This window comes from Pseudonaja textilis, chromosome 1, assembly GCF_049901715.1.
Source record: "Pseudonaja textilis isolate UNSWEBS1 chromosome 1, rPseTex1.2, whole genome shotgun sequence".
NCBI lineage: Eukaryota > Metazoa > Chordata > Lepidosauria > Squamata > Elapidae > Pseudonaja > Pseudonaja textilis.
Window position 1 is genome coordinate 299,560,561 of NC_141990.1, and position 24,859 is coordinate 299,585,419.

Sequence of the window (24,859 nt, forward strand, 5' to 3'; positions counted from 1 at the left end):
AAGTCAGAGAGGCAGGGATTTCTGAATTCAGAGGAGTGGAATGAACGTGCCACTCATTAAGGGGTAGAGATGGCAATGGGCAGAACCAATTACTAAATTTGAAACTGACACATGGCTCAATAGCTGAAGAAAGATCTTTGCCTTGTTCTTGATGAGAGCTTGCATATAAGATGCACCAATGGAAAGGAAAGTAGTATTGACTCCTGCCGTTCCACATTATATTATCTTTCATCATAATAAAGAAAAATCCAGGCTATGCAAGAATAGAATGACCTAGTTATATGATTAAAAACAGGAAAAAACAGTGACAACATAGTCAATTGATACAAAAATGCTAACTTAGACACGGAGAATGGGCCTGTTGCCATCCATTAAAAAAAAACCCACAAAATTGTGATAAATGGGAAAAGTTGTGCTGGTATAAAAGTCCCTGTACTAAGTATAAAATAGAGGGAGATGCAATAGTACAATGTACTAGAGGTGCCTATTACACTTAATTTCCATTGTTTTTAATTCTCATCAAATTCTGCTTCTGCTTGAAATATTGAAAATCCCTCTGGCAAGTGGAATGAAAATGGACAAACTTTATTCCATTAAAATTATGACATTTACCCTTCATATTTGATAGTATACACCTCAAAATTCTCTTTTGCGGTGGATACCTTACTGATGATTGTCCAACTACCTGCTGCTGAGATTGTCTAACTGCTTGCCATTGAATATTTGGATAGTAGAAGCCTGATTGATATATCTTGACTATCAAAGACCTAGAAGATGAATGTTGCAATAGGAATTGGTTTCCGTCTTCTTCCATTATGTGAAGATTTTTAACATGGTGAAAGATTAATGACATAATAGTCACCTTGACTCAGGCGTCTTCTGTTATCTTCAGCAGTACTAAAAGTCTGAAGATGAGAACTGGTGAATTATTAGCATTTTGTAGCTAGTAGACTGCTTCTTCTATTTAAAAGGCTCAAAGACTGCACCATCATACAAATTAGCTTGCTACTGAAACAGGGACTTTCAGAAGGAGAGTTAAATTCTTAGTCCTAGCATATTGCAACAATACTGGAGAAGGTGGTCATTAAAGCAAAGAGGCATTTGAGACATAATCATCTCAAAGATCAGACCAGATTGAAAACTATGCTATTTCTCCAAAACAATGGCAGTAATAAGAATTTCTGGGCAAAGGATCTCTGAAAACATTGGATTCGTTAAAAGAGAGGATAGTGATCTTAGTGGAAGAGGCTATACAGACTGGAACTCTGGATTTCAATAAAGGTGACCTGGAGATGCTGTGAATATGCTAATCATATTTCATACAGCAAATGAAATCGATTTAACTGAAGAAATTAATTGAATAGACTTTCAAAAGTTGCTGTCAGCTCCATATTCAGTTTTTGATTTCTACTATCATATTTGGAAGTTACCACGAGTATATGCTTAAAAGAAAATGTACATATGCATAGATAAATAAGTCTCAAAGGAATATCTGCTGAAGAAGAATGCTTGTCTTTGATTAAAAATGCAGCCTCTGTCACTTAGGCTTTTAATTATGTGGAAAAAATGATTTATTGTTTTACAGCAGCTAGAAACCGACAGCCACATTCTGTGAAAAGTAAACAGTACAAGTTCCTACTTTATTTATTCAAAGACTTAAAACCTATTTGTCTTTTTCTCAGCAATTAGCATAACATTTGGAAAGGAAATAAGGGAAGCCAGATCATGTACAAATGCTGCCGAGATATTAAAAATAACTTTTCTTGTGTTTTATTCTCACGTATTATCTTATTTGCAATATCAACTTTGCCTGTTTCATAGTGAGCCATAAAATTCAGGGAGCTCAAATTTGTTGAACCGAACATTAATAATTTCATATGATAGTTTTCTTTATTGACGTCAGGGGAAAACTGTTTATATGTAAATGGCCCAGGCATGTGCACCTGAAGTTCAAATCAAACACTGTGTGAAAGGCTTAAATTGTGGACCACAATTTACAAACAGTCACTAGCAATATGATACAAATAGCTGGGTATGGCTATTTTCATCCAATCTGTGACCTTTTATGGGTATTTGACTGGCAAAAGATGGATAAGTTGATCCTCGAAATGATAAATCTTGACATATTTTTCTTTCTCTTGTGTGAAATGGCCTTTTCATCTCATTTCTAACCAGCAGATTCATTGCAAGTTTAGTATCACATTTAAAGTAATATTAAAAATGACACTGATAAGCACACTTTGGATTTAGAATTTATAAATGTGAAGAAATAAGAAAGAATTTATTAGTTTAAGTGGTTATATTAATCAAAAATGGGTTATATTTATTCTTATAATTGTAGATTTCATTGCTCTAAATCTCTTTCTCTTTACTATTTTAATAATAGTTTGTTTTCTCAATGGAAAGGGATAGTTTAGAAAGAAGTCTATTTACCCATGTCTGTGAGAGAATGAAGGGTAAAGAATGCCAGAAGATAATTTTATCTTTAGTGAGGGATGTGGTTTGACAAAGGATGTGGAAGAATTAAGCTGACAACTGAAAAAAAGATATTCAGGAGAGATAGTTATTTATTAATTAAAAAATAAAATGGAAATTATAGAATAGGAAATATTTCAGCCTAACACAGCAAGGCTGTGAACCTTTTCTTCATTTGTTCCCCGTGATTCAAGTTACATAAAAATAAGTAATATATAAACAACACAGCAAACCAAAGCATAAAAACACACAATAAAATAATAATCTAACTTCAGTACAAACAGTACCACCACACCTGCCACTGTGACAAGTTAAGGAAAGTGCAAGTGAGGTAGCATTGGTAGGAATAAGAGAATTATGTTCTGAAGTGTGTTTAGTAAGTTTATACAAAACCAATGTTTTATATATAGACTCTGCACTCCAATTCATCATGCATTTCTGTTATCTTTGGCAAATATTTGTAATCACATTTTAATACTCACTCTGAAAGTTAGATCATGTGTAAGAGGAGAGGTATTGAAGTACTCAAAAATGGAAACTTGGAAATCTGAAAGTTTAAGACCTAAAAAATAAATAAATACATAAACAAATAAACCAACAAGAGTAATCATATGTAATCATATTCTGTAATCATGTTGGCTAAATTTTCACCTGCATCTGATCGATATTTTTCCTCCAGTTTCTTTTTAAAACTTTCAACTTCTTCCAAGAGTTCCTGATTTCTTGCTTCAGATTCCTTTAGTTTGCTAAATAATAAAATGGAAATACAAGGACATATGAAACATAAGTTAACCACCACATATTTTACTGCCTCCATTCTTTGTTGAGTGGTTCTTCCAACCTTCCTAAATTTAGTTATTTTTCATTTCCATAATAGAGGTGTTATTCATAATTTATGAGTGTGATATACTGCTTCCAATATTAAAGACAGTTATGCCAATTAAATTAAATTTTTGATGCTGAGTACCATCAGAAAGAAACAAATGACTAGAAAAGATCAGCATTAAAAAAAATGCTTTAATACATGTTAAAATACATAAATACACACGACCAAGCCCTTTCAAAAATTACCTTTCAAAGGACAGGTTGGCATCTTTCACTTTCCTTAATTCTTCTTGGACTAGCTGTTTGGCACGTATTTCAGCATCAAGAGCAGACTGTAATTCCAGCCTTGCTGACATATCCAGTTTCTGACTACGTCTCACTTTCCAGAGTGGATCCTGTTATATCAAGCAATTGTTAATTCCTCTACATTATTAAAAACATTTTAAACATTAATAACATTTTCAATATTAATGCTATTCAAAAATTTCACTTGTACTTACGATGAGTGTGTTTGAAAAATCCTACATAATTGGAAAAAATGTCAGAGTAACTCTTTACAGGTACTCCTCGTTCATTCAAACGGCACTGAAAAAAGTGGCATGACCATTTTTCACAGGCACAACCTTTGAGGCATCCCCAGGATCATATGATCAGAGGCTTAGCAGCTGGTTCATACTTATGACTTTTGCTGTGTCCCAAGGTCACGTGATCACCTTTTGCAACCTTCTGACAAGCAAAGTCAATGGGGAAGCCAGGCTCACTTAGCAACCTGGTTACTAACTTATCAACTGCAGTGATTTATTTAGCAACTGTGGTAAGAAAGGTCGCAAAATGGGACAAAACTCATTAAAAATGTCTCACTTAACAACAATTTTGGGCTCAACTGTGGTCATAAGTCAAAAATGTCAAGGGCTACCTGCATTTTGCAATCAGTTCCTATTGATTTCAGATAAATTTACATTCTGATCAGATACACATAAATGCAATCAAAAAAAAAAAGAGAACAATGCCAGCAACATTAAACCAGGATGTTGCATTATGGACCTCTGTTAAACTTGCAGGTCTCAGGAGTACCACTCTTTTCTTGGTGTATATTCAATATATGGAGAAACATTTTCTTTCCCAATATATTGAAAGGAGATGGAAAAGAGCAAAGGGAACATCAAATGAAACCACCTCCTGTCCTATGAAACATTGCCAAGTCTATATTCTTTTTCTTTGGGTTGTATATTATCTCCCAATTCCTGCTTTTCTTGTAGTGTCAAATAATATGTTATTATTGTCTATTCTTCCTCCAAATGTTATAATATAGTCATTCTTCCAAAATGTATTTCAAAATACATAGTACTTAAAACAAAAACTAAATGAAAGGAAATAAAAGCTGCCCATAAGTACTACAACCTTCTTTAAATAGCTATTTAATTCTTAAGGATTAAAGGATTAAATCAAATGTGATTAGTTTCAGTTTTGATTTAGAACAACGAACCAGGGATGGTAGAAAATATAAAAGGATTCATATTGAAGGAGTAACTTTGTCTCAAAGAAGGATGTAGAAATTGTAAAAAAGGCACAAAAATCCAAATAGGTCAAGTATTTCTAATCTGGAAAATAGGGTTAGTAAAAGGAGGTATAATGACAATTTAGAAAATATGTATAATGCTGAGAAAGCAGATGAAGGGTTTTTTTAATCTCATCTCATAATAATAGAACTCAGATCTCATTCAATGGGAACTCATTAGCAGATAATGTTTAATAGATAAAGTATAAATCCTTCATTAAATGCATAATTCATTTGTAGAAACAATTGGCTGAAGATGTGAACGCATAGATCATGAAATTGTCACTCAGTAACTACATAGGATAACACTACAATACAGAGGCAGCATATAAAAAGGACAGACTGGAAGCAACAAGTAGAAAACAATTTAATTCATATCATACTTGTGGATGTCTTAAGCTATCTGCCTAAGTTGGTGAGTTAAACAAACAGACTGATGATCTGAGTTATCATGGCATTCATATGGAAAGGATCCTTAACATAGTCTCGTTTCCAGTGTATCAAGGAGTTTTAAAAACACTAGAACTAAATAATAAACAACTTTTTCCTCTTCTTTTGGAGCAGCAGACTCTCACTTACAGAGGCCAGCAAAAAAATGTGAGGAGATTTTTCTCAGCATAAGCACTATATCAGGTGCCATGATATAGCTCAGAAGATGATGCAATGGCTCTGTTGACTATGAGGGCCGTGTTTAATACTGAACTCTTCACTCTCCCATGGCATCTAAGCAGGATACCAGCAGACACAACTGGTAGTGATTGAATTGCAATTAAAACAGCAGACATTATAAAGCTTTCTCTTTAATTAATCATGTACATTTCCATGCTCACCAGTGTTCTTGATCCCAGACTAGAGCTTTTCAAAGATTCAAGCTCTTCTGTCATCTTAGAAGCTAGTGCCTGAAGATAGCCACGTGCATCTTTTTCATCACTCACCCTAGTGTGTAAAGCATATCAGAAACATAACTTATATAGGCGGTTACTTGAAAATGTTTCATATGCATTGAGTCACAGTAAAACACTACTAAAATATAGTATTGAATGAAAACATACCAAAAACTTCAAAATAGCAGAGATGAAACACTTTTTCAACCTATTGATTAAACAATTTTATCAATTCTGTGGCTCTTTCCATGTTAAATTTTGTTGTTTGGGATCAACATAACAATAGCAATAGCATAGACTTATATACCACTTCACAGTGCTTTACAACTCTAAGTGGTTTACAGAATCAGCATATTGTCCCCAGCAATCTGGGTCCTCATTTTATCAACCTCAGAAGGATGGAAGGCTGAGTTAAACTTGAGCCAGTGAGAACTGACCTGCTAGCAGTCGGCAGAATTAGTCTGCAATACTGTATTCTAACCATTGTGCCACCAGGGTTCTTTTATCCTTTTTTAACTTTATTTCACTTATAATGTGTATTCCTCTACAGTGGAAACATTTATATTGGTTAGGAAAAGAAAAAATTCTGGGCAGAAATACTTCCTTTCCTCATGTTTTCAGGATGAGGAAGTCTCATTTATAATGTGGTTCTTGAAATATGAACCCTTTACTGTTTTTTATCTGTTTTTCTGCCCAGTGAGGTTTTCAAAGGAAGACCCTTTCAATTCCTACATAAAATTAAAATGAAACAAGAGAAAGCAAAACATTACTTAAACCAGTTACTTCAATCACAATGTTCAGGACTATGAGAAAAACAAGTCAAGACTATTTTTATCATGTATCCTAGCTTAGAAGCTCAGAGAAAATTTATCCATGGATATTATGCTTTAGAACCTTATCTTTCACTCAAGAGGAACTTAATAATAATACTAAATAAAAATAATAATAACATGTCACATCTAACTTGACATTTGAGCCATATTCATAAACTTGCTTTGGCAGGCAGACACAAACAGATTGGCCACTTTACTGCAGACTACAATGAAGACACACAGGAACTGCCTTTTACAACAAAGAGAAACTCAATCCTATATTTATGTTTCTCCCAAGAGTTTAAATTCTAGGCCTTTTCCTTCCATCTTCCAAGTCAATAATATGAGAAGTTTTGGACTGGGAAGACTGAGACAGCAATGGAAGGAATGATATTCATATACAACAAAGAAGAAAAGTCTGTTGCTAGCTTATTTCAATCCAATCTTGCTGGTGAAAATACTTGGGAGACAAACTGTCTTAACAATTTTACAAATAAATAGTTGGAAATTTCTCTTGAAGTTTCTGAAAATTCATATTTGCTCTTAATATTAACTTTAATAAATTTAAGGCACCTTTTTATTTTTAACCCTGCACAGAATGGGGGGGGGGGGTATTAGGTATATTTGCTGCTGTGAGTTATTTATAAAAATATTAGAGGAAATATGATAAGGTTTTACTCCCCTTCGACAAATTCTCCACATTGAGGATCACTGAAGAATGTAATATTTTTTCCTTTCAGGCTGACTATTAAATTTATGAAGAATGTTATAGTGGGGGGATAATGAAGGTCTGTTGGAAAGAGATAGCAAATTCCTTTACTATTTTGGCTACGTCATCACATAATTTAAGAAAATATTTAAAGGTTCAACACTGCTTCATCTTATTTATCTGTTACCAGAGCTTTTTAGTGTAAAAATATTAAAATAGCAAAATGAAGAAGAGCCATTGTGAAAACTTTTCAGTTGGTATTTAGGCAACAATTAAAATTAAGATTTAGCTGCTCTCATTGTAGAGAAATTAGTCAATATGGAATTGATAAATTTCTTTGCGAGAAAAAAGAGAAGACAATATTCTAACATATTAACATTTGCTGTTATGTGTAATTCATGAAGTTGATCACATTCACAAAATGATTTTAATTATCTTCAAAAATTTACTTCTGTTGAGAAGATTCCAAGTGTTTTGGGTTTTTTTTACTGGATCCTCAAAGGGTACATACCACTGAATGATTTCTGCAATCTGAGCTTCCCAATGGGCCACAGATTCTTTTTTTCCTGCCAAATCCTGAAGCTCATCCTCTAACTGTCTGTTTTGCGATGTCAATTTATCGACAAAGGAACAAAGCTGTGACAACAGAATGTATTAATTAGTAGTTTTCATAAGTGTAATGTAACTTACAGCCCATTCAAGCTATGTACAAACTGCTTGCAACATGCCAGATTGTGTACCAAACAGTGAAAACTCTATATCAGACAAAGTACATACATATGTGATATTTTTAAAAAAGCAAAATAATTCATCAAAATTCTACTTGGTATATGGAAATGTTTTTGGACAGCGCTGAGTCAATGGCTTGGAAACGGTGATGAACACCTCCCCCTATAGTTAGCAATGACTAGTGGAATAAAATCAGCAGGGACTCCTTTACTTTTACCTACTTGGTATAGGAATATTCATACACACACACACACACACACACACACACACACAGAGTTCAGAAATATTTCTACCATTTCCTGATTTTGTGGGGGGGGAGGAGGAGAATTGAAAAAAGTCTGAATTACATACTACTTGAGATTTAAAAAATAATTCTGCATAAACTCAATTACTTTTTCATTTTCAGTCGTTAATTTCTTGTTATCTTCAAACAACATTGTTCTCTCTCGTTCATATTTGTCTTTTAGAGTTCCCACAGCTTCTTCCATCTCACTGTGCCTAGAATTGAAATAAGATCCCATAAATGCCATTCCAAACCCTTTTTTTCTACTTTGCTAACACCTTTTTTCCCTACTTTGGATTTCAGATACTTTTTGAACAATTAAAAAAAAAAAAAGCTTTCAAAACACAACTGTACACAGTACTTACTTCTCTCTTTTTGCCTTATCCAGTTTATCTTTTAATACCATGATTTCTTTTTGAAGTGCAAGCTGATGGCTTTCTAAATCGTGTGCCTCCTTTTTCACATTTTTTACTTCCAAGACATGGGAAGCTTCTCGCCTGACCAACTCTTCTTCATAAAATGAAATTTTATTTTGAAGCTCTGAGTTCTCTTTAGCTAGCTCCTGCTGATGCTCCTGCATGGCCATTCCTGCACTGCGTCCTCCCTGCTTTACCTGCAAAAGAGCAAAAATTGTTTAAAAAGGGGAAGATGTAAAAGTTTATCTCTCTAATATCAAAAGTAAAGATTTGATTGAACCAAGAGACAAATCAGAATGCTTCAAACGTATCAGTTAGCTCTTTGAAGCAACAAGAAATTTGAATTCCTAGAGTTCTAAGCCGTAAGAATGGTAGATATTCTGTAAAAAGACCTGCTGTTTACTTTTTCAAGGTGAGAAAACTCTGTGAGAAAATATAGGGAAGAGTAGAATGGCACAGGTTTTATTCCAGGAAACAGACTACTAGCTTTCCAGTGCTGTGTGGCTTATAAGCATCTCATGGAAATATACTGTATTTTAGCCTAGTCGTCTTATCAGCTGAACATAAGTATCTTAATATTCTTCCTGTATAAACATCTATGCAGTTTATCGTGTAATTAATGAGATTTTATGTATTTCATTTTAAACACCTCTAGGAAATCCTATAAACTACATGGCAAGTTTTGACATATTGTGTCATTGGGACCATAAGCATGGCCACCTATGTAGATCCATGTCCTCCAATGCATGATTAGGTCCAAATGACGCTATATTCATCTTTGAGTGAAAAAGGAGTTTCTGCTTGAAGTTGAGGCAGTAATCCATCTGTCCCCATTTCAAGAAATCTCTCATGGATCCAACATTGCTGCATAATTCTCATCTATCTCTACCCTCCCCTGTTTGGGGAAGAAAAAGTTATTGGCTTGCAGCTTGAGAGGAAACTGGATTATTTGGACCCCTTCCAATCAAATTTCAGACCTGGGTACAGTATTGTGACAGCAATAATCATACTTGGGAAAGGATGGATTTTGATATCATCTCTCATGGGATCCTTCTGTACTTGCACAGTTGGTTGGAAGTGGAGAGAAGGTTATTCTGATAGTTCTCTTTCTTCTTCCAGGTTTGGTTCCAGCTGAGGTTGATGGAGAAATCTAACCCAAGGCCATAGTTTGCTGGTTACCTCAAGGCTTGATTTTCTCCTCACACTTATTGAATATCTACACAAAGTTGCTGTGTGAGGTTAAAGTTGCTATGAGTTTATGTATCATCAGTACACTGATGACACTAGTTATACATTTTAACTCTAGGCCAGCCAAGAAATACTGTAAAGAAATATTGTAAACTAGGAAGTTACATGACTATAGATTTTGAGCTGCTTGGATGTGGAAACCTTCCTTCCAATGTTGCACTGCCCTAAACAGAACTGGTGAACAATCTGAGCTCTCCCTCGCCTCTTGGCTTCTGCTAGAAGAGCACATGATATCTAGTTAGGTTAGGAGGTCCTTTGCATAAATCCATTTTGTGTGCCAGTTACATCCATTCCACGATGAAGAGGTTTTACTCATAGTTGCTCACATTATGGACACCTCTTTGGACTTCTGCAATGCCCTTCAAATAGGCATGATCTTAGAACCTAAGAAGTTACAGATATTCCAAAATACACTGCCATGAGAAGTTTCATGTGTGGATCAGTCATCAGTCATCTGTGAACTTCTGGATATAGTTTAAAATGCTGGTGATCACCTATAAAACCCCTCATGAGACAGAGCTATTCTTTAGACCACCTGTCTCCAATTACCCGTGTAACCCATCTAATAGGGTTGCTCTGTGTTCTGTCTATTAAGCAGCATCATTTCATGGGACTTAAGAGTTGTGTTTTCTCTGTCACCACAGAATATAGAACCATGATGGTGAACCTATGGCACGCATGCCAAAGGTGGCATGCAGAGTCCTCTCTGTGGGCACACGAGCTGTTGCCCAAGCTCAGCTCTTCAACTGGTCTTTGAGTTTCTGCAGTCCATGCATGGTAGGGCGGGGTGCACATGCAGGGGGCGTGCACCCATGGGCACATGTGGGGATCGTGCCCGTATGCACAGGGCGTGGAGCGTCACGTGGAGGGCATGGACGTGCATGCGCATGTGAGGGCACACGCGGGAGGGTGCTTGCATTGCATTTTGGGAATGTATGTGCCTGCATGTGCTTTGGACACTTGGTACTGAAAAGGTTAGCCATCACTGATATAGAACATAGAACAATAGGCTTTGAAGTCTTCTAGTCCAAACCCCAGTCCATGGCAGGACATCCTATACCATTCCGGACAAATAGTTTCCTGTCGCCTCTTGCAACCCTCCAGTGACAGAGTACCTAAAACTTCTGGAGGCAAGTCATTCCACTGATTAGCTGTTCTCACTGTCAGAAAATATCTACCCTCTATGGAAGAGCATTCTCTGACATATCTGGATGGCCCCCAACCGCCTTTTGAAATACTTTGAAACCAGGCTGTGTCTGGGCCACAAGGCTGTGTGTTTTAAATGTTACTGTTGTTAACTTTAAGATGCCTGGAGTCACATAGCGAGTTTAAATTAAAACAATGAATAAAATGTAGGTAACTTGTCAAGTATATAAGACATGAGGTGAGAGTTAATATACTTCCATAAAAAAACAATTTTCTACCATGAGACTGGGAACATACCATCTAATCCAATATTTTTATCAAATGTCTAATATATATTCAACTAAATGAAATGCATGTGATGTCAATTTGGTTTTAGATGTTTCAAAGTGAATATAAACTCATGAATAGTAATTGTATTCAGCTTCCTGACAAGCTAAATTCTAGAATATGGCTAGTTTGCAATTGTAAAATGGAGTACATTAAACACACACACACACACACACTTCTTGTTCTTCTCAAATAAAGTAAGCCTCAAGATGATTTAATCATTTATAACATAGTCACCTTTAGTGTTTCCAGTTCATTTTCCAGCTGTTTAGCTGCTTTTTCACTACATTCTCTAAGTTTCCGCTCTTTTGATACTTCTGCTAGTGCATCATCAAGCTGTGCTTCTAGCTATAAAAAGAAAAATAAGCCTAATTATAGAAACAATTGAGCTTAGCCATTATTAATTCTACTACATCAAGAGGAACTAGCTGTTGTACAAATCCTTGAAGTATTAAAAAAATAAGATAAAGCCCCTTTTAAAAACAGCAAGACTTACAGGGAAAAAATAGAGTGTAAAAACAGGTCACTAAAAGGATACACTGAGATATCCTCATAATTTATTTCTGAAACTTAAAAAAGCATTTTTCTCATACTTTATTTTCATTGCTGTAGTTTCTACCATATCTTAATAATTTCACTGAATCTAGTTTAAATTATTTTTACAGCAAACGTACACCCAAAAGAAGAGGCAGATTCTATTGTTTTAAAAATAAACTGTTAAATATGTAAAAAATATCAATATAAAGAATGGAAAATTAAGTATTGTTATGATTAGATAAAAATTCTAACAACAAAAGTGCCTTATTATAGAGATGTGAAGTGCGGTAAATAAAACTAATCCAGAAAATTACTATGAATGTAGGCATTATAATAGACAATATCCATTCTCAATTAATACTTCACTTTTTCTTTTTCTACATTACGTTCCAAATTAGAAGTTAAGAATTTCACACATACACAAAAATTAAACAGTTGGGTATATCTGCAAACCAAGTCACACTAACTTTTCCAAGTTACAATTAAAACCCATGATCCTCAAACACCCTGCTCAACTACCTCTTTCCTTGCTTTTTCCAATTTACGCATTTCTTGTCTCATAGAGTCTGTTTTTTGCATGATCACTTCCACTTCTTCCTCTTTGTCACGGAGTTGTCGAGAGAGTTTCTGCTTGTAAGAACGCAAGTCTGCCATCCTCTCATTCAGTTCTGAAAACTCCTGCATTGCTAGCTTTCTTTGTTGATGAGCATCCTTTAATTCTTTCGACTGTATCTTTAATCTTTCAGATGCCTCAAGGAGTTGCTAATGAAAGGAAAGGTCCAAATCAATTTAAAAGTTATACTGAAGTGTAAGATACATTTGATTAATGTCAAATAGTACTTAGCAAAGAGTACAGGAGCATGCTACAACTTTGGGGAAATGACTTTGGGTCTCCCTCCTGTCCTCAGTGTATTAAGAATATTTCAATATAATATCAATATTGGCTTTTATTATATCACCAGCTGGATATACCCAATACACTACATTTTTATTTTTAATTTCTCTCTATTTTTTCCTATTCTTTTCTTCTTTTTTAAAAATCTATTTTCCTTTCTTCTCCTATCTTTTACTCATCTCATTTATACACTGTACTAATTAATTCTTTCTCTTGTCCTTATCTTTCCTCCATTCTCACATCTTTCATTTGTTTTATTTCCTTTTCTCTTCTTTTCTCCTCCATCTTCAAAGATATATATATTTGCCAACTTCCTTCATCTATGATGTTTTTTGACTTCCATGTCCAGCCTATAGCCCTGGAATTCTCAAATGAAATCCCACCCAAACACTACAATTAGTGGTGTGCCAAATATTTTCAGCCCAAAAATCCCATTCTGAAACTCATACATCCCATTTCAAAGTTGAAACAGTCTGTTTTAACCTCACGAAAAGCATTTAGACCTGCTGTGGTATTAGCAGAAATGTTCTGAACTTGAAGTAACAGAGTTATGATTAGGCCAGAATAAAATTTTAAATTCAAAATATTTTGTACACCACTATATTATGTAGCATAGGTTTTTCTTATGCAAAAATATATAGGATATAATTCAGTTTAATTCACAATTGACTGATGTATGGAGGAAAGCAGTAGAGGAAGTAAGAGAAAGTTAATGAAATGTGGCATCGGATGTTCATGGGTAAGAAATTAGATTTATGGCTATGATATTACAGCATAAAATGTCTTGTTGGCAATTGCACGATACAGTGTTTTAGTGACAAATTTCTTCTGGCTTTTTTTTTTGTTTTGCTTATAAAAAACACTTTTAAATAAATCTTGCATCTCACTCCAACATTTGGGGTATTATTAAGTAAATATAATGGAGCAGCTAAAGAAGTCTGGATTAGTAAAGCCTAAATCTTGATTATTGTCTATTTAGCCATGAAGATTGCTGACTTATGTAATCCTAAAAAAATACTGGCATATTTACATTATAGAATTTCTATTATGCTGAAATATATTATTCCCATGCTCTGGAGAAAAAGCACATGATATGAATATGACAAGCAATATTTTTACTAATAACCATTCTTAAACTATGTTGCCCAGCTAGCCAAACCAACTGTTTTATACCTCTATTTCCCAGGCAACATATATCTCACTTCAATGAAGCATTTTCTACAATCAATACCTTATGAAGATCTTCCTTCTCCTGCCTTAGTATCCTGCATTGCTTTTCAAGGCCTTTTAACTTCTGGGTGGAATCTTCATGTTCCTGTCGCAAGGTCACTGCATCTTCAAGCTGTCGTTCTAACCTATTTGAATCTATGAAGGAGGGAAATTTCTTTTCACAGAGGATAGAAAAACAATTCTACATTTCTCTCTGTAAAGATGAACAATTTAAATTGGATCACAATTCTTCCCTATTACAATTTACTGGCAAAATTGCATTTTATCAACTCTATGGAATATTTTCCACAAGGAAGAGGAAGGAAATAATAACAGGCCAATGCATGGTACAGACATTACAGGAAGAAACAGGAAATTCAGTTAAGCAATGAAAGCCCTCACCCCTCTGTCATCTCTAGCTTAAATTAATCTTCCTGCCATCAATTTAATCAAAAGTTTCTTTATATTCAAGCTTTTAAGCTAACAAGAACGGGGAACCTTTAAAGATAAAAATACAAAAGAAGGGGAGGGAAAAATAAGACACAAAAGCTTTCTGTCATAATTCCACCATGGAAAATTGGTGGGGGAAGGGAGCAATCTTTCTGAACAACCAATACATTAGGAATTTTAAAAATACGTTGTGGGAACTTTTGTAAATACGGTTACTGTTGGATGGAGGAAAAAACATAGCCAATTACAACGCATACGTTTATCAAAATACTGCCTGGCACCCCTTCTACTTTATAATTCTAAACAATTCTTTTTACTGCTTTTTACTTCTACTTCCTTGAGCAAATGAATATACTTTCTGACGAATTACTGGACATCAATTACATCTCATTTTTTATTTTAATGAGGGTTTATATTTAATATGCAGCAGCAAATAATAATACTTAAGGTTGGCAATATGCTTACAACATTCCAGGTTGTTGTTTTTTTCTATTTTTTTTTAATCTGGAAAAAAAATTAGGTAGGCCAAGGAATCTGGCAGGGCAAACAAAAAGGTTTTTAGATAAATTGGTATCCCTAGATGCCATATTACGGTTCTCAGATTTATAGTATGGTAAAAAGCTTAAATAGACAAAAAAAAGTCCAACACACACACATGCACACAAGTGTCTAAATGTTATGCATGCTGTAGAATTGTTCTTTTATTTAAAAAAAAAACTTCTAGAAACTCTAGAATACAAACTAAAAGGAAATTAATTGTTGTTGTTATCCCACTTGTTTTTACCTACAGTATAATGGTCAACTCAAGGCAGCAAATATACCTAATATTTCTGCTTTCTCTTTTTCCCGCAACCTTTTGAGGTATTGGTCTGAGAGAAAGTGATTAGCCCAAAATGATTAGCTGGGTTTCATGCTCAAGAGAGGTTTAGAAGTCACATTCTCTGGCTGTCTAGGCCAACACCTTAACCACCACATCAAACTGGCTCTCCACAGGAAACATTTGAAAGAGTAGGCATTTATGCTGCATCTGCAACTACGTTGAAAAAAAAAATCAGTTATGACTCCTACATTCAAATGATTACTTTCTAAATTCTAGAGGGGGATTAACAATTGGATTTTAATAAAAACTCACTATTGTAATTTTTTCAACAGAAGTAATGCACATTTTTTAAAAAAGCATTTTACAAACTGAAAAAATAATTAATTAAAATAAGTATTCTCTGAGTATTGATTTTGATACACAGACAGATTGACTAGATAAAAACACAGCAAAAACAGAATACCTTACTATATAGGTATAGTTTAAAACAATGGAAGAATTTATATATCAAAAGCCACATGATTCTGATTAAAATCTTTATCCAATGTTTTAAGGCAAGCATGTTCAATCTTTTGGCTTGCCTAGCCACATTAAAGAGGAATTGTCTTGGGCTACATACAAAATATATAATATAGTTAATGTATATAAATAACAAATTTCCTTTATTTTGTAGGGCCACATTACTAGTTGTCCAGGGCGGCATGCAGAACACAGACCATGGGTTGGACACACCTGGTTTAAGGACTGCTTTCTCTAAATTGTTTCACCTGCATCCCATCTATAATCTCAGAACAATCATGGGCCCTGCCTAAATATGTCCTATATAAAATGAAATGTATTGTTTTAATATATAATATGGACATCTATGGAAACTCTCAGTCATCCAGGTCAAGGTGCTTTTTCAAAAGGCAATTGGACTTCGTTTATTTTTGTTTGAAATCTTTTTGTTTCTCAACCAAGAAGCTTCTTCAAAATGTTTTCAAGCAAAAAAGCATCTTTGGGGGTATGATATGGACCTTGTTCATTTTCCCTCTTGGCCAAGATAGCAACAGCAATAGCACTTAGACTTATATACCGCTTTATAGTGCTTTACAGCCCTCTCTAAGCGGTTTACAGAGTCAGCATATTGCCCCCAACAATTTGGGTCCTCATTTTACCCACCTCAGAAAGATGGAAGGCTGAGTCAACCTTGAGCCTGGTGGGATTCGATCTGCCAAATTGCAAGCAGCTGGCAGTCAGCAGAAGTAGCTTGCAGTACTGCACTGTAGCCACTGCGCCACCGAGGCTCTTGCATAAGAGACAAACTCTAATTTTATAAACAATAAAAATTCAAAAAAAATAACTAGGAAGTGTCTGGTAGTAGACCTATTAACACATTGTATTAAAAGCAATAAGCTCTCTTCCTTCTATGTAGCTCACATAAGGAAGTTTAGACAAATAATGCAGATACATAATTGACAAGCAGCAATAAATGTGAAGGTGGAGTTTATTTAAAAAATCTGAGCTAGGATTGACAGTTCTCAGCACCATTAATGTAAGCAAGCCAAGTTTTAATGAAAGTTTTTTTTACAAATTCACAATATAAACCAACTGGATAGCCATACAAAAGAGCCCCCAGAAAAATGATTGAGGCCCACCTTTTAAAGTGCATAGGACAAATTAAGGCTGTATTACTGGATTTAGTAATGTATTCCAAAACTTACCTGCTATTTTATTTTTCAAGCGTTCAATTTCTTCATTTAGCTTTTTTATTTCTTTATCCCTATTTGTGTTCATTGTTAAGCGAGTAGAACCATGAAGGGACTGAAGAGCCTGGGTGGACTCTTAAATTGAATGAAAAACGTAATGTTTAGAAATGATGACATTATATTATTCCACCACATGGAATATAAGAAAGCTAAGGAGAAGGTATACCTTGCAACTTCCTACTCAGTTCCAGCTTTTCCTGTTCCAGTCTTCGTATTCTCCTCTCATATGCCTCTATTTGCAAGCTATTCTCCAGGTCACGTTGAACATCCTCATCTTTGGATATGCTACTGGACTGCATTACACTTCTAAGTGAACCTCGATCAGAAAAACAGCTGAGACCCAAAATAATCAGTGCACACATTAATTAGCATGTTTAATCAACCATAAACAGCAACTTCCTGTTGAAAATTCAATAGAATCAGAAAAGTTAATATAATCTTAAGTTATATAAGTTATATAAATATTTACCTACTGAGTGAGCTGGCAAGTAAACAGCAATCTGTTTTTTCTCACTCCAACCCCACAAAGGAAAGCTTACTTGCAAGGAAGTAGCAGTAATAACTTCTACACCAATGGGATTTAAAGCAGAAGATTGATACCACTGCTCCCATGTGCTCTTTTCTATTTCACTTCTTAAGACAGGCAAAGGAAGTACAGGAAAAGATTGCCTTTCCATGTAATAATAATCTCAGGTTTAACACTCAGGAAAACATAATAATTGGGTTTTTTAAATAATAATCTCAGGTTTAACACTCAGGAAAACCTAGAACATCTTTGAAAGATGGAACGCAAAACATTGGATTCAGTCAGTCCAGTGATCTGATTCAAGTTCAGTTTGCTAACATTATATACATTTATGACAGGAGCTAGAAAATGATTTTCACTATCATATAAATGATTATATTTCTTTTCGCCTGCCAGAGAGCAAATTTATCCTTTAATATATCAATCAAGACTAGCATAAGCTAAAAAAAATCTATAAGTAACTAAGCTCGTGGCTAGCTAATCTATCATCCTTTGTGTAGAATATGTCTATTAAGCTCACTGAATAGCTTTGCGATAATCTTTACCCTTTAACTGATTTAGGACAACATTTGATGTGGACAAACTAAATACACTATGCTAGCTCCATGAAGTACAAAGAAAAGAACATCCCAACACATAACAACTTATCATGTACCAAAAAACCCAATAAAGAAAAATAAAGGATTTTGGCATGACTCAGAAATCTAGATAATAGAAATAATAGTAGTAGTTTTATCTATTATGCACGTAATTCATACACCATGCTGTGAGGCTGCAGCTTACAGAAAATCAATTTTTTTGTAGTTAGGAGCCATTAAAGGGTCACTTTGGAATATATACCTGATATGAACCATCAAGCATTTATACTTAAGTTGCTTTTATGGCAAGATAGGGAGCATATACATTTAATAACTAGATAAGATAAATCAAAATCTATTATTTAGCTTTTTTGTCCCATCAATCTATAGAGATATTATATATAAAATATTAGAATAAACAGTAGTAGAACTGATGTGGGCAAGAAAGAAAAGAGAGGTTTTTTCCCCCCCGCCCTCTTTTTGTTCCTGATAAAGCACTGTCTTTTTACTGACCTAACATGCATGCATGCATGCATGCATGCATGCATATATATATATATATATATATATATATACATACATACACACACACACACACACACACACACACACACACATATATGGAATATATCATTGTATTATAATCTTAGAAATCAGCTGATGTATTATATGGGCTTGGATCGTATGAATTCCAAGCTTAAATAATACATACGTATATAAATATACTACCTTGTGTTTACTCTGCAACACTGCCATTATAGAAAAATACCCCTTTTTCTTTCCATGTCATTCTGTAAAGCATTTCTACCTGATAAAAAAGAAGCAAAGACAACCCCCTAGATCTGGAGGCCCTCCATGTGCTTCCTAAACTGCAATTCTATTTTTTTCCAACTTACCTTTCTGTTGTGTAGGTAAAACCAACAAAAGGTAAATGCAACCCAGAAAAGCCAGTATGAGAACCAGGTGGTATCATCTCCTTCATAAAAATAAAGAAAAAGTAAAAACAGGAAAAACAGGATAGTGAAACCAAGCAAAGACACAGAAAACACATCACAAGGGGCTCCAGCCATTCTAGCCCAGAGCCTGGGAAATCATTTGCAGATGGTCTTGTGGCTCATCCTTATGAACCAATTCCTTCTTCAAAAAGTATATTTCTGGACAATAATGACTAGGGTTTCCAGGGGGGGGAAATGGAACATTTCCTGCCCAGAACATAAGAGTTTTTAATAACTCTGGTTATATGTAAATTTGTGAATTGGCACTGTAACTCTGAGGTCTAGTTATCAATATAGCAAATGAAAAATATTTCATTTTATTTATTTTATTTAGTGAATTTATATTGCCGCCTATTCGCACATGACGACTCAAGGTGGGTTACAGAATATAAAACCCCATATAAAAGCAATAAAATTAATAAAAGAAGAGTCTCATAATAAATTAATATACTAAAATCTCTCACACACACCCAGCTCCAGTGACAGCACCTCACACGGTTCCCCAGGCCTGCTGGCAGAAAGAGATTTTCAGCACCTTCTGGAAGAGTGATAGAGAGGGGGGCCATTCTAATCTCTGGGGGAATGATGTTCCAAAGAGAGGGAGCCACCATGCAGAAGGCCCTCCTTCTGGGTCCCACCAGGTATATCTCCCTAGGGATGGGACTCACAACCTTCCCTGCCTCCCTGCTTTGATGGATCGGGTAGATGTGACTGTCAAGAGGTGGTCCCTCAGATAACCTGGTCCCAAGCCATGAAGGGCTTTAAAGATGACAACCAGCTCATTGAATTTCACCAAGAAGCAAATTGGCAGCCAATGCAGCTCCCACCAGGAGAGATGATACATGTGCACACCGGGGTCTGCGCAAAAGTTAATTTTAGTAATTTCATACATGCTGCTTTTAGAAGCATTGGCATTCTACAAATCAGATGTCCTAAGAAAGATTTAAGATTAATTTAGTATAGTAAGTCAAGGAAAATTTGAACTCTATTTCCAAATTATAATTGGAGAACACTCTTGATTTAGTATACTATTCAAGGTAAAAGATAATTATCATTATTTGTGTCATGATGTCAGGTCATAAATGATATAATTTACACAAATCATCAGATTCAACAGACTTTTATTGTTTTGGGGAGATGTCTAAAAGAAAAAATTCTGTTTGGTAAATCAAGTTTACTCTAATAAATTTAATCAGACAAGCTATTTTTTCTCACACTGTCTACATATACAAAATATTGTAGGCAAAAGCAGAATAGAAGTAAAAACATTAAACATATTTCAAGGTCTGTCCAGTTCATATCAAACAGTTAGAAACAGAGATTTTGAACTCTAAAACTCTTTCCAGAATGCTCCTGTATTCAAATGTCATGATTCAGCCCAGAAGCTAGAAAACCAGTGATGTAGAAAACAAACAAAATCAACATCAAAAGAAAATGCAGTAATTACTCACAGGATTTCTCAATATATCATCGTCTACATCAAAATTTGATGTATCTGAAGGACTGCTAACTTCTGGAATGTAAGGTGCTTCTAGATTTCGGATATTATCCCAATTGAGTCCTTCAAAAAATGCATGTGATTTGAAATCTTCTATTCCATTCTGCCCCAGACGACGTTCCCTGCTGCAGATAAGTCGTTGTATTAAGTCTTTCGCTTCTTCAGATACGTCAGCAACATGAGATGGAAACTGGAACCTCTCCTGAAGAACAGGAAGGGGAATCTGAATTGAAGATATTCTTTTCTATAACAAAATATTTTTAATGTGTACATTTATACCATTAAAAAAAACTACAGAAGGCTTCAAAATTTGTTAAGTGTTCTAGTTTTTAGACTTTCTACTTTTTAATGTTAGTCATATATCTTTGACGTTGCTTATCTGAAGAAACACCCTTAAATATATTTTATTAGTCTAGACTAATTTCATTCTGCGGAATGTGCTCATGTTAAGTCTGGTTTGCTGCAAAATATACAGTGAAAAGGTTTTCAGAAATAATTGAATTGATATATTCCAAGTATACAACAACAGGGTTCTGAGAAATACCTGTTCTGAACATTAGTCACAGAAGACTTTTCTTAGAAGATACATTGAGTAATGCAGTTACTCATGCACACAAACACGAAGATTTTGGATTCTGATTACATATTTCAGCAAAAATTACAGCTAAGAGGAACAAATGTTTCATAGCACTTACTTCATGATTCATAATCTTCCCATAGGTTTCCACCAGTGACTCTGCATAAAAAGGTGTTTCTCCATATAACATTTCATACATGCAGACACCTAGGGACCACCAGTCACATTCAGGTCCATATTTTCCCATGCCATCCTCCATGGCTTGCAGTATTTCAGGGGAAATATAATCAGGGGTGCCCACTGCAACTGAAGATTGTACCTTGAAGAGAACCAATGTAAAATAGTGTGTAAGGAGAAATTAATTTAATTGTATGCATTTATAAATCTATAGATCAATGAACATTACTGAGATACAAAAAAATTTTTTTATGTTTTCTTGCATTATTAAATATAAATGAAAAAAATCATAACACCACTTTCTTATGTATAAATAAAAAGTTTAATTGGCCATGAAACGGCATAAGGAGAGGAAATACATGGGAATATTACAGGATACTCCATTCATAAAGAATACATAGCAGTTCTAGATTAAACATATTGCAGAAGAGTGATACAATGTAAAATGTTGCTATATTTACATGTATCTATGCAGTACTTTTGCAGCTTATCTTCCAAATATAACCCCCAAACAAACTCAAACACACTGCAGTTTAAGTATTCTATTAAAAAAAACTATACTTTTTTTGATACATACAGTGCCATCCTCACTCATCTTTAAGCAGGATCCAAAATCTGCCAGGCGTATGTGGCCGTTCGCATCCAATAAAACATTGTCAGGTTTTATATCTCTGGTTTTTCAAAAAAGAAAAAGGTATTTTAAATCGGGCACATAGTTGGAACATTACCTTCAACCACGTATTCTAAATGTACATTAAAATCAAGTTAGTTGTTATAAAAATAGAATACTGATAATTGTATACCATTTATATTTAAAAACTGATGTCATTTTATAACAGCAAAAGATCAAATCATCTATGCCAGAAAAATAATCCAAAGTATCACTATAAAGAATATTGTAAAGTATCACTATGATTAATAAACCTATCAGATTAAATTCCCACCCTGAATAGGATGTCCACATTTTGAAAATAATTTGGAAAAATAATTTGGAGCATCTAATGGTTCATTTTTGTAGCTATTGTACATTATTTTTTCAGGTTTGTACAAAAGTCCGAAACAAAACATGGGTCTTCAAAAATCAGCCAGTATGCACTGCATTTAAATAAGTTCTGAAGAATTTGTTCCAAATCATTTTTGAACTGTGCTGCTTTGACAAAGAATTTCTTGGTTTTTATTTCTTTCAAAGTGCATATTTTAATATGGTTTTGATAGTTTTCACAAAAAATAGTTCTACAAACAACAATGAAAAATATCTTTATACATGCAAACATTCACAATTGCTTTGGTTTTGTTGCTAAATTGAACTATCTATTCTATTTCCCATTTAACTTGAATCGTAATAAAGTGTAAATCTGCCAAGCTTGTTTTCTGACTTTGTTAGCAATATAACGTGCCTCCAAATTTCTTGAAAATTTTTTAAATTTTCAAAAAATAATGTCTAATAAACATTCTGGATGTTTAGATTTAAAAAAATAACATTCACAGACCTAGCAAAAACAAAACCCCAATATATATCTGCCATACTTCATGACAGTGTATTTATGAAATTATTCTGAAGGAAAAGTTCCAAGCATAAATTAAAGAAAACTCATCTTCTACATTGAAAAAATAGCAGAATTAATGTATGAAGAAAAACTATTGCTAAGAAGTATATCATAGATCAATATCCACATATAGTGCAGGTTTTATCATGTGTTTCTCATCTGTTTACCGAAGATTCTTTTGGAACACGTATTCCTCAGAACAACTCAACAATAAAAATGCACAACACGTACTTTGTCTCCCATTTCCTCTCACAGTATAAGAGGAAGGAAGGTGATTAACTACTGAAGAACTTTAAAACTGTGGTATTACTTTCAAAGCTTCGCTAACACAGGGACTTTTTCTGCCAGCAAAACAATCTGCAAAAAGAAACACTAAGAATAGAGGTTTCTTTGCTATACAGTGTAATCAAAACACAATAATGCAACACATGTGTACTCAAAGGTAAACCTCATTGAGTTCAGAGGGACTTACTCTGAGGTAAGCATGCATAATATTGCAGCATAAGCAAGTAATTACATTAATGGAAAGTTATATTAATTCACTTTACTGATTCCCCCCCCCCCCGCCCCCCCAATTTTATCATAAATACCTATCCTAAAAAGCTAATATCATTTTGCTGGCTAACTCTGATCAAAGCAATGTCTTCAAATGATTTCCTGAAGCAATATAGTAATTTCTAAAGGTTATTAAAAGCCATTTTGTATTTAGCAAGATCAAAATTACTTTAATGGAAAAGGGTGTTGGTATAATTACCTCAGAACGCCCTTTCTATTTACGCTGCAAGAGAGTCCAGGAATGGGATATGACTCCTCCCTTTGACGTCATAGAGCTGAGTCTGCCATTATAAAAAGCCAGCCCTTAGCTGGCCTGCCACCTTTTAGGCAAAGTTGCTTGACAGACTTAATGTGTCTTTGGAAGATAAACAGTGAAATTTGATTCTCTTCCCCCCTCATCAGGGCCAGATGTGTAAGGGCGGGGCTGGACTCTCTTGCAGCGTAGATAGAAAGGGTGTTCTCAGGCAACGCTTATTCTCATCCACACTGCGACAAAAGTCCAGGAATGGGACATACCAATGCCTGCATGTCCACGGGAGGGCCAATGTCTGGTTCAGTCACTCCAATTGTGGTACCACCTTCTGAATCAGCCTCCGTCCAAACAAAGCCTCAGCTGAAGCAAAAGAATCCAGGAGATAATGCCATGTAAATGGCAAAGCGGACACCCAAGTAGCTCTTCTGCAGATTTCCTCCAGCGACGCCTGAGTAGACCAGGTGGCAGAAGTAGCTGCACTCCTAGTGGAGGGGCTGTGACGTTCTTGGGAACTGGCAGGGACCAAGTTTGGTAGGCCTTGGAGATGCATGTTCTAATCCACCGACCAATTGTTGATGAAGCCACCTTGGTCCCCAAGGAAGTGGGATGAAATGACACAAACATGGCCTCAGATTTTCGAAAACCAGCTGTCTGCTTGATGTAGATCTGGAAGGCCTGCCTTACATCCAACTTATGCCACTTGTGCTCCAACTCATGTTGTGGTGTGGGACAGAAATCTAGTAACACTATGTCCTGTGCCCGGTAGAAGCAAGAGTTTATTTTAGGAACAAACCTAGGATCTAGCCTTAGAATCACCCTGTTCTCATGGAAAACACACAGATCCTGTCTAATGGAGAGAGCCTCTAGTTCCGATACTCTCCTGACAGATGCAATGGCCACTAGAAAAACCATCTTGATGGTCATCAATTGGAGAGACACTGATCTAAGGGGCTCAAAAGGGGGGACCCGTAAGGGCCTACAACGCTTTAGGGAGGTCTCATGTGGGAAACCTATGTACAATAGGAAGGCAAAGGTTAGCCGCCCCCTTCAAGAACCTGCATACTGAAGGATGATGGGATAAG

General features: G+C 35.1%; 1 protein-coding gene across 3 annotated transcripts in view; it reads right to left on the reverse strand.

Annotated features, from left to right (window-relative positions):
* The window catches only part of CDC42BPB (CDC42 binding protein kinase beta), a 98,119-nt gene that overhangs the window by 29,924 nt on the left and 43,336 nt on the right, over window positions 1-24,859 (reverse strand). For all 3 annotated transcript variants that reach the window (XM_087922220.1, XM_026698544.2, XM_087922221.1), the window contains exons 6-21: window positions 22,000-22,093; window positions 21,364-21,564; window positions 20,622-20,870; window positions 19,072-19,151; window positions 17,238-17,404; window positions 17,027-17,146; window positions 14,076-14,209; window positions 12,469-12,711; window positions 11,650-11,760; window positions 8,641-8,888; window positions 8,385-8,490; window positions 7,775-7,899; window positions 5,689-5,794; window positions 3,547-3,695; window positions 3,127-3,221; window positions 2,958-3,037 (exon numbers count right to left, since the gene is read on the reverse strand). In XM_087922220.1, the coding sequence (XP_087778346.1) occupies window positions 2,958-3,037; window positions 3,127-3,221; window positions 3,547-3,695; window positions 5,689-5,794; window positions 7,775-7,899; window positions 8,385-8,490; window positions 8,641-8,888; window positions 11,650-11,760; window positions 12,469-12,711; window positions 14,076-14,209; window positions 17,027-17,146; window positions 17,238-17,404; window positions 19,072-19,151; window positions 20,622-20,870; window positions 21,364-21,564; window positions 22,000-22,093 (2,308 nt within the window). The remainder of the gene's footprint in view (window positions 1-2,957; window positions 3,038-3,126; window positions 3,222-3,546; window positions 3,696-5,688; window positions 5,795-7,774; window positions 7,900-8,384; window positions 8,491-8,640; window positions 8,889-11,649; window positions 11,761-12,468; window positions 12,712-14,075; window positions 14,210-17,026; window positions 17,147-17,237; window positions 17,405-19,071; window positions 19,152-20,621; window positions 20,871-21,363; window positions 21,565-21,999; window positions 22,094-24,859) is intronic.